The sequence below is a fragment of the Carassius auratus genome, unplaced genomic scaffold (genome assembly GCF_003368295.1).
Source record: "Carassius auratus strain Wakin unplaced genomic scaffold, ASM336829v1 scaf_tig00216499, whole genome shotgun sequence".
Classification (NCBI taxonomy): Eukaryota; Metazoa; Chordata; class Actinopteri; order Cypriniformes; family Cyprinidae; genus Carassius; species Carassius auratus.
This window is the reverse complement of record NW_020528599.1, coordinates 48,032-59,105: the sequence shown is the minus strand read 5'-3', so window position 1 is coordinate 59,105 and position 11,074 is coordinate 48,032. Positions and strand designations below refer to the sequence as shown.

The 11,074-nt window shown below is 39.7% G+C and overlaps 1 protein-coding gene across 1 annotated transcript; it reads right to left on the bottom strand.

Moving 5' to 3' along the window:
- Positions 1–1,452: 1,452 nt before the first annotated feature.
- Positions 1,453–8,867, bottom strand: LOC113098285 (uncharacterized). Its single transcript, XM_026263301.1, has 2 exons — positions 2,586–8,867; positions 1,453–2,438 (listed from the first exon to the last, which is right to left on the bottom strand). The coding sequence occupies exon 1, from the start codon at positions 8,637–8,639 to the stop codon at positions 2,838–2,840; it is 5,802 nt and encodes a 1,933-aa protein (XP_026119086.1). The 5' UTR covers positions 8,640–8,867; the 3' UTR covers positions 1,453–2,438; positions 2,586–2,837.
- Positions 8,868–11,074: the final 2,207 nt, after the last annotated feature.

The following is an 11,074-nucleotide window of genomic DNA, read 5'->3' as shown; positions in this document are numbered from 1 at the left end:
TTTAACATCCAATTCAATAAAGGTTAATCAGTTAATAGTGTAAACACAACTATAAAATATGTTTTGAATGCAGTTTGCATACTGAAAGTCCAGATCTTGTACAGACTGTCAGTTTTGAGATCCTGGATGCAGCAGGCTACTATCAAGTCATGTCAAGTCACCTTTATTTGTATACCGCTTTAAACAAAATACATAGCGTCAAAGCAACTGAACAACATTCATTAGGAAAACAGTGTGTCAATAATGCAAAATGTTAGTTAAAGTCAGTTCATCATTGAATTCAGTGATGTCATCTCTGTTCAGTTAAATCGTGTCTGTGCATTTGTTTGCAATCAAGTCAACGATATCGCTGTAGATGAAGTGACCCCAACTAAGCAAGCCAGAGGCGACATCGGCAAGGAACCGAAACTCCATCGGTGACAGAATGGAGAAAAAAACCTTGGGAGAAACCAGGCTCAGTTAGGGGGCCAGTTCTCCTCTGACCAGACGAAACCAGTAGTTCAATTCCAGGCTGCAGCAAAGTCAGATTGTGCAGAAGAATCATCTGTTTTCTGTGGTCTTGTCCTGGTGGTCCTCTGAGACAAGGTCTTTACAGGGGATCTGTATCTGGGGCTTTAGTTGTCCTGGTCTCCGCTGTCTTTCAGGGCTGTAGAGGTCCTTTCTAGGTGCCGATCCACCATCTGGTCTGGATACGTACTTGATCCAGGCGACTGCAGTGACCCTCTGATCTGGATACAGACTGGATCTGGTGGCTACGGTGACCTCGAAATAAGAGAGAAACAGACAAATATTAGCGTAGATGCCATTCTTCTAATGATGTAGCAAGTACATAGGGTGTTATGGGAAGTGTTTCCGGTTCCGGTTTACCTAATTAATGCATCCTAAAAATCCTTTAAAGGTCCCGTTTTACGCGCTTTTTTGAAGCTTTGATTGTGTTTACAATGTGCAATATAACATGTGCTCATGTTTCGCGTGTAAAAAAACACATTATTTTTCACAAAATTCACCTATCTGTATACTGCTGTTTTCACTGTCACAAAAACGGGCTGATGACTTCCTTGTTCTATGAAGCCTCTTCTTCAGAAATACGTAACAGTTTCAAATTGGGCCAGCGGTAACTGTGTTGTGATTCGACAGCAGCTGAGAGCAGGCTGCCCTCCTGGTAACGTGATTGGACTAGAACGCACGTGCTGGAGATGTATTTATAGTCAGAGGAGCGTTTTTACTGACGAGATGCGCATGAAAATCGCATTTGTTTTTTTCCACAGCCCTAATATCTAGTTAACAAAGCTAAAAGGTGTTGCCCTTTGTGTAATAAGTTACAGAAACTGTTAAACGCACCAACTTAAAAAATAAAATACACTTACCAGTTGTGGTCCATAAACAATGCCTTCTCCAAACAAAGAGGGAACTGCTCCATCATTCAAGAATAATCTTTGTGCGAATCCGGCATTAAACTGATTGAGATTGAGAAAGTTGTCCTCAGCAAGCTATCCTCAGCTAAATGAGCTGCACATAGTTTTACATGTGGATTATAATTGAAATTTTGGATGGATTTTGATATCCATTGCCAGTTCATGTTATACGGCACATTCAATGAAACACTGACCGACTCAGTGATTAGTCATAAAACAGTGAATTCTGTCCAAATTCCCTTTAAAATATTTAAATGATTCCCTTTTGAGCTAAATTGATCTGTTTCCCTTACAATAATTGCATTGCAAAACTCTACAAAAGCTGAAATGAACATGACATAGAATGCTAATATGGTGAAAGTACTGTATATTTATGCTTTGCCGAAAATGCTAACAGGTCCATGGGTGTGAAAAAAAGTTGTCCATGTGCAATCATTAGTCTTGGCAGGAATACTGGCCAAGAGTAATGTAAGGAAAGGCATGCAGGAAGAAAGACTAGGAGGTGGAGGCATGGTACTCTCAGGAGGAAAAGGAGGAGGCGTTGTATAAAATAACATGCATTGTTGCAATATGCCAAATGCCAAACTAAGAAGGGAAATATAATTTGGCTTTTGTTTTATATACACATTTTGTCTTTACTTTGACTTTTAACTGTGGCATTCAATTATTTTTCCAGCTGATGTTCTCAGATTGCCATCACTTTAACGGTGCCCAGGCATGGAGTAAGGAGTTTGAATCCATTAACATTTCATTCACCATCCATCTGTTGTCAGTTCTTGAGTGTTTCTGCTGTAACAGCACTTCTAAGAGAAAATGAGCTGGTTACATCAATCCAGTGTTAAGAATTACCTGAAAGTGCTTAACTAACATTACCTTTAGAAAAATGTCCAGTAACATTACAGTAGTTCTGTACTGGCCTTATTAGACTTCTGGCATCTAACTATCCAGTAAGTTAAACAGTCACTCAAAAAACCTCGATGGAGACGTCAAGTCGTTTATGAAGTTTATGAATCAACTGTGAAACTGTAAAATACACAAAGGATACAATTACTAAGTATGAAATTATTAACAATGATTATGTAAAGATAATTAAGCTAAGAAAATATCCATCTTAATGTCAAAATAACCTTCTTAAAGAATCACACAATAACTTTAACACTATGTACTTACAGACGTTGCGTCTAACAGATGCAAAGAAGGATGATGTTTAAGGATTAGCCAAACAGCTACCACATTTTGATGAACTACTGCAGTACTACTCACATTTCCTGTTTCCTGAACTAAGAGAGTATAAGTGACTACTTTTCAAAATAAAAGTCCTCACTAAACAGACACATACAAAATAATAAACATTTCTAATAAATCAAAATCAATTCAGTCCAGCACACTCCCCGCCTGGGATTTTAAGAATCCCAAATCAGTTTATCCATCTGGAGACAGAAGAAGGATAAGTTCGGAGACAGGACGTGACAATATTTTTTGAATGCCATCCTTAGTCACTTTAATATCAGCTTTCCTCACCAGTCCATCTTTGCTTGGTGAAGTTTTCTCAACAATTGCCATTGGCCACTCATTTCTGTTAACTTGAATGTTCTTTACCAAGACAATATCACCCTCTTTCAAATTAGATTTTTTGTCTTGCCACTTTTGTCGGGATTGCAAAGTACTTAGGTATTCCTTTTTCCACCTTGTCCAGAAGATGTCTGCTAACCTTTGTACTTGTTTCCATTCTTCCCTGAGCAACTCGTTATTCCCAAAGTCTCCGGGAGGGGGAGGTGTTGCACCAGTCTTTTGTGTCAAAAGAGTAGCGGGGGTGAGAATAAAGGGAAATTCAGGGTCGGAAGAAACTGGGATTAAAGGCCGTGAATTCATCACTGCAGTAATTTCCGCCATGAATGTCGTCAAGACCTCATGTGTGAGACGGGAATTTCTCTCATCAAGTAACATGCAATCAAGGATGCGACGAGCAATCCCAATCATTCGCTCCCAGTGGCCGCCCATATGAGAGGCGTGAGGGGGATTGAATATCCAGGTGCAATGCTGTTCTTTTAAATATTTCTGCACATTCTCCGAATTGACACAAGATGTATCCATTCTGAGTTCTCGAGAAGCTCCAACGAAATTTGTGCCACGATCTGAATATAGATGCTTAACTGGCCCTCTGATTGCGAAAAATCTTCTTAAGGCATTAATGAAACTACTAGAGCTCATTGCCTCTATCACTTCGATGTGAACTGCTCTTGTACACATACATGAAAACATAACTGCCCACCTCTTGGAATTAGCTTGACCTCCTCTGGTCTTACGAGCAGTCACTTCCCATGGTCCGAAAACATCAACACCCACATAGGTAAAGGGTGGAGCTATTGTCAACCGTTCCACAGGCAGATCAGACATCTGCTGATGTCCTGTCTTCCCTCGCAGTCTTTTACAGGTTACACACTTGAAAAGCAGACTACGTATGCACCTTTTACCTCCTACTAGCCAATATCCAGCAGCTCTGACAGCACCCTCCGTGAAGTGTCTGCCCTGATGTTTCACAGCCTCATGGTAATGCCGTACAATCAGTGTTGCCACATGATGTGTACCTTGGATGATGATAGGGTTGACTTCACAAGTTCCCAGATCTGACCTCACGATACGCCCACCTACTCGAAGTAAGCCGTTGTTGTCAAGGACAGGAGATAGTTTCCTCAACACACTCTTACGAGGAAGGTTATGAGTGGCAACGATTCTCTGAATCTCTGTTGGATAACTCTCATATTGAGCACTTTTCAACACGAGAATTCTCGCTTTTTCCAGCTCTTCTTCAGTAGGACCTTTACAGCAGATATGCCATCCTCTACAACTATCATCTTTTGAGTGTTTGGAGAAAGAACTGGCAATGTGAATCAGACGTGCTATTGCTCTAATGAGAGTGTTAAAATTAGAGAATCTGCTGAATCTCTCAGAGTTCCATGTGGACTTGGGAACTTCAGTTAGGTTTGTACACACTTGTGGACGTATCTCAGAATCTAAGGCTGGATCCACAAGCTCAAATGATTCCTGTGATTCAGACTGAAACTGGGAATTATGCAAGAAGCGTGGGCCTGTGAGCCACGAAGTGGAACCTAAGAAAGCTGCAGGTACAGATCTAGATCCGTGATCTGCTGGGTTAAGTTCTGTGGGAACATATTGCCATTGTGCTGGTGAACTGGATTTTAGGATTCGTTGAACTCGGTTGTTCACGTAGACATAGAACCTCCGAGTTTGATTACAAATGTAGCCTAGTACTACTTTACTGTCAGTGTAATACCAGATATGATCGAAGGTTATGTCCATCTCTTCCACAATCAACTCTGCAATCTCCACTGCTAATACAGCAGCACACAACTCCAGTCTTGGAACAGTAATATCTGGCTGTGGTGCTAATTTGGATTTTCCAAACAAGAAGTTAACATCTGTGTGACCATGATGATCTGTCACCTTCAGGTATCCTACAGCAGCAATAGCCTTGACTGATGCGTCCGCAAAAACACAAAGTTCTTTACTCTGGACATCAGACAAAGGGATGGATGTGCAAACACGTGGTATTTGAAGCTCTTTTAAATCTTGAAGAGAATTTTTCCATTTTCTCCACTCAGCCTCCATGTCCTCTGGCAAAGGTGAATCCCAGCTCTTGCCTTGTTTGGTAAGTTCCCTCAACAGTAACCTCCCTTGTATGGTAACAGGCGCAAGGAATCCAAGAGGGTCATACAAGCCATTCACAGTAGATAGAACTCCTCTCCGAGTGAAAGGCTTGTCATCATCTGAAACATGAAACACAAAAGTGTCTGTTGCAACATTCCAGGACACACCAAGGCTACGTAGGATAGGAAGACCATTTGAGAAAAGTTGCAGATCCTTAATTCCATCAGCACGATCTTCCGAAGGAAAAGCTTCAATCACGCTTGGACAGTTGGAGATAATCTTGTGCAGTCTAAGATTAGACACTGCAAGCATCTCTTGTGTACGTTTGAGAAGATCGATCGCCTCTGCCTCTGTAGCACACGATTTCAGCATGTCATCAACATAAAACTCCTTCTCCACCAGCTTTCTGGTGTCACTGCCGAAACTCTCTTCATATTCTTTGGCTGCTCTCCGTAGGCCATAGATAGCCACTGCTGGTGATGGGCTATTCCCGAAAACATGCACACGCATTCGGTGATCCACAATCTCACTGTTAAGGTCATTGTTTCTGTACCACAGGAACCTAAGATAATCCTTATGATCCTCCCTTACCAGAAAACAATGAAACATGTGCTGTATGTCAGCAGTAATAGCCACAGGCTCTTTACGGAATCTCATCAGGACTCCTAGCAAGCTGTTATTCAAATCAGGGCCTGTGAGAAGCACACTGTTTAGTGAAACTCCCTCAAAGGGCGCACTTGAATCGAAAACAACTCGTATTTTATTAGGCTTCTTAGGATGATACACTCCAAACAGCGGCAAGTACCACACTTCATGACCATGCTTGAGAGGCGGTGCAATCTCTGCATGCTCATTTTTTAGCAAGTTGTCCATAAATTCCAGGAAATGTGCTTTCATTTGTGGTCGCTTGTTAAGAGTATGTCTCAGTGCAAGAAGACGTTTCAATGCATTGTCTTTGTTGTTAGGTAGACTTTGTCTGGGCTCTCGAAAAGGTAACGGAGCAACCCAACTATTACAGCTGTCTTGGAAGACCTCTTTGTCCATGATCTGGAGAAACCTAGTGTCTTCCACAGATGGAGCAATCTTATGATCATTCGCTGTATAGGAGAAAACTGAACAACCTATGTTTTCACCATCAGACACGAACAGAAAGGGGTCCTTGAGTGAGGCTTCTAGAGATTGTTGCCGTTGTGGATTAACATCCAACTTCTCTTTTACCTTGATTTGACTGTAGCATGGACTCAGAAAGCTGTGACGGCCACTTTCCAAGATAAAAGTCTTGAAAGTAAGAACTGAAGGTGGCCTATGAGCTCCTTTGAGACACACATCCCCGACGACAACCCAGCCAAAATCCAGTTTTTGAGCGAAGGGGGCATTATTTGGGCCATTAATTTGTTGGCGCACTTTGTGCACTTGAAGGATGTCTCTGCCCAGTAATAGAAGAATCTCTGCATCAGAGTCAAGAGGTGGTATTTCCTGTGCTATGTGTCTCAGGTGGCTGTGATGGAACGCTGCATCAGGAGTCGGAATCTCTGTACGATTGTTTGGAATCTGATTGCATTCTAAAAGAGAAGGTAGAGGTAGACTTATCTTTCCATCAATGGATTCCACAATGAAATCAGAAATTCTTCTACCTGCTGTCTCTAGAAGGCCTGCACAGGTTTTTAATGTATAGGGCAATGGACTTGTTTTGATGTTGAAGATGTCAAAGAAATCTTTTCTAACCAAAGACCGATTACTTTGCTCATCTAGGATAGCGTACATCCTCTTTGCTTTCTCTTGATGTCCAGCTGGATAAACAGAAACTAGACAAATTTTTGAACAAGACCGCGCACTCAGACCTTCTCCGCAGACTTCTGTGCATTCAGATGTAACTTCATGACTATCTGATTGGTCTCTCTCCCCGCCATGCTCTGAGGTAGGGGTAAATGCCTGCGATTTCCATGGTGCAGGACCTGGATGAAGAGCTGAAAGGTGATGGTCACTACCGCATTCTTTGCACTGAATTTCCACAGTGCAGTTTTTGGCGATATGGCCTGTAGAAGAACAGCAACGGTAACACACAGACTGCTCTTTCAGGAACTGCATCCTCTCTTGTAGAGATTTCTCTCTAAACCCTCTGCATCTTCTTAAAGGATGAGGTTTTCCATGCATTGGGCAAATCTGATTTGGACTAACTGATCTCTTTTTCTGTTCAGATTGTACTTTAGTTGAGGTACTAACTTGAGTCTTGTGAACGGATATTGGAATTTGTCTTTGTTTCTCGAATCTTTCTCCTTTCTCATATTTTGCATGAGGAAACGTACTAAAACTGGGATCTGTGCGTGCTTTTGCTTCTGAGCGGACAAAATTTGCAAACACTGAGAAAGGTGGGAAAGCAACACGATGCTCTTGTTTATATTTAGATCCAAACAACATCCATTTTTCTTGAATATTATAGGGAAGTTTCTCAACAATAGGGTTCACTCCCTTAGAAGTGTCCAAATATGCCAGACCTGGTAAGTATCCCTCAAGCTTTGCAGCTTCTAGTTCAGAGAGGATGTCTCCTAAATCTCGAAGCTTTTGTGGGTCTTTGTTTGTTACTCTTGGGAAGTTTTCCAGTTTAGCAAAAAGAGCAAGTTCAATTGCTTCTGGAGAACCGTATATTTCCTCAAGTCTCTGCCATGTCATTATCAGTGCAGCTGCCGGGCTTCTGATATTAACAGCTTTCAGTCTCCGTGCATGCTCAGAAGATTCTTTACCCAGGTATTTAATCAAGAGATCTAGTTCTTCTGCTGGTGAAAGACCCAGACCAGAAATTGCACCCTGGAAAGATGATTTCCATGCCCAGTAATTAATGGGCTTATCATCAAAATAAGTAAGCCCCGCTGACACAAGCTGTGTACGAGCTAGATACTTTGCAAGGTCATAGGTAATGGACAAGGAATCTCCTTTATCAGAAGGTCCACTCTGTATTTGGTAGCGACGAGGAGAAGCCTGCGTTTGGGTGGCATCTTGAAACATGTCTACACTAAAGTCCATGTTTTGTGAACTAATTGGTAAGTCCTTGAAATCAGTTTCACTTTTAATTGGACTAACAAATTGAGAAGATTGAAGTTTTGGTTGCGTTTCTTTCTCTCCACTAGAGGGCAGTGTACCACTACTAATCTCAGATTGTATTTTTACATAATTTGCTGTACGATTTCGGCTGTCCTCGATGGGAACAGGCACCGATACTCTACTGGCTGCACTACGTTCTGTTTCCAGAAATGCTTCTTCCAGTACCTGGGCTTCTGCCAAAGCAGCATCCTTTTCCTTCTCTTCTTGCAAAGCTTCCAGTGTTGCTTGAAGACGTGCCTGTTCAACTTTCAATTCTATTTCTTTTTTTGCGTATGCTGCTCTGGCCTGTGCGGCTTCTGCTTTTGCTCGTGCCTTGAAAACAGCTATGCTGGCACTTGAGTGACAACTGGATGCTCTTGAAGAACGTCTGGATGTTTTTGAGGAACGTGTGCTGACAGAGTGCACATCTTCAGCTGTGCCTTTAAGATCCACTAAATCTGTCTGACCTTCTGCCATACTTATATGAGACTTGATCACATGCAAAAAATCAGGTTGATGTGGTAGAATCTTTGGAATATTTAAACCTTGATTCCATGTGATTCATGAACGTCCTTCTCAGTCTGATGTATTAACGTCTTTTCACTGTACTGGCCTTATTAGACTTCTGGCATCTAACTATCCAGTAAGTTAAACAGTCACTCAAAAAACCTCGATGGAGACGTCAAGTCGTTTATGAAGTTTATGAATCAAACTGTGAAACTGTAAAATACACAAAGGATACAATTACTAAGTATGAAATTATTAACAATGATTATGTAAAGATAATTAAGCTAAGAAAATATCCATCTTAATGTCAAAATAACCTTCTTAAAGAATCACACAATAACTTTAACACTATGTACTTACAGACGTTGCGTCTAACAGATGCAAAGAAGGATGATGTTTAAGGATTAGCCAAACAGCTACCACATTTTGATGAACTACTGCAGTACTACTCACATTTCCTGTTTCCTGAACTAAGAGAGTATAAGTGACTACTTTTCAAAATAAAAGTCCTCACTAAACAGACACATACAAAATAATAAACATTTCTAATAAATCAAAATCAATTCAGTCCAGCACAAGTTCAGTTGTTTTTTTAAATAATGTAGCATTTTCAATACAGTCTTAAAAATCTGTGTTTCCATGAACCTTTAACATCCATTGCACAAATGGTTGTTTATAGTGGAAATAGGTTCTTTAGATTATTAAAATGTTCTTAATAATTTAATAATCTAAAGGAGATAATTCAGATAATATACAGAATATATCAAATAAGTATAATGCCAGTTTACTTTATAAATGTACCTTTTTGAAATTTCTATAAATAAATAAATAAATAATACCTGGCACCCATTAAGCAGATGTATATTAAAGAGACACATTGAAAGTGTGTATCACTTGGAGGGCATCACAGGTTTTATGTATCATATTTTTCCACAAACATCTGATACATTTTCCCCAAATATCAAATATTAATTTGTTCCCCCATACAACATACACAATAGCACACTCTCTCTGTAACGTTCAGAAGTACAGAACTAAAGGGGCCATTTTTTTTGTTTTCCAAGGTACATTAAGAGTCTTATGCATCACCCTCTTCACATTTGAACTGAGTAACAACACTTACTCATGGATTGCAGGCTTGCTGTTGGAACCAAAACAGTAGCTGGCAATGGTCCATCCTTTAGTACACTGTGGCAGGTCCACGATGCAATCCATGCTGAATTATGAAACACAACAAAATCTGTAGTGGGTGGACTGAAATTATCAGGGATTTTATAAAACATAAGATATGTTGAACATGATATATGAAATAAATAATTAAATAATAATAAAAAAATGTATATATATATTTTTAAATAAGATATATTTCTGTGATGTCAAAGCTAAATTATCATTGGCCATTACTTCAGTCTCAATTAACAGAAAGTTTTAAAGAACAGCATTTATTTGAATAAAAATCTTTTGCAGCATTATACACTTCTTTATTGTCACATTTGATCAGATAAACACATCCTTGCTGAAGAAAAGTTTTAATTTATTTAAAAAATAAAATAATAAGAATAATAATAAAAAGAACTATTATTATTATTATTATTATTATTATTATTATTATAACCTAAAAATCCTACTGAACTCAAACGTTTGAATAGTAGTGTATTTGAAATGTATGCAGTTTTGCTATAAAACCGAGAGTGAAACTGAATGGAAGTTTGAGAAAATACTCAAACCCAAAACTGATTTATACACACTATTAGAGTTGTGTTAGAGAAATAATAATGAACTGTACAGTTAATCTTTTGGTACCTAAACATATTTTAGTGCATAAATCAGTTTTAAATTGTATTTTTTTCTGAACATACGTCGGAAGTCTTGTATGTGAAATTTACGATTTTCATTTCCCAAAATCCATATTTTATTTTCAGATGCTGATGTATTCTTTATTTCTTTTTAATTTCCTGTTACTCTTTCTATTATTTACAGCATGAAACTCCTCCTTTTGTTGAGAAAGACTGCTGGCTCCACTGAGTGATCTGATTTATGTTTTCAGCTGAAACATCTGACAGTTATATTTGTGCTTATGTGTGCGATGAAAACCGCCCTTGCGAAAACCATTGTAAGGCTGATCAGCTTTGTTAGGCTTTTAGCATGTCACGGATATACCTCGGGTTTCTGCCCTGTACCAATATTTTTAGTCCAAGATTTAATTATTGAAAGTCATCATGACTGCTGAGTTAAACCCACTGTCCTCATTTCAGTGCCCTGGTCTGTAGCCAACAGTCCCCTCGCTCCCTCCTCCCAGTCAACTCCATCCCCAATCACAATCTTATGAATGGCAACCAATCAGAGCCTGTTCCCCTCTGCAAACTGCATCCTTGTCCAGTAGAGCAAGAAAGAAAGGATGGAGC

What these genes read in the sequence shown, in the direction of transcription:
- LOC113098285 (XM_026263301.1), bottom strand. Translation starts at nt 8,639, where the DNA reads ATGGCAGAAGGTCAGACAGATTTAGTGGATCTTAAAGGCACAGCTGAA.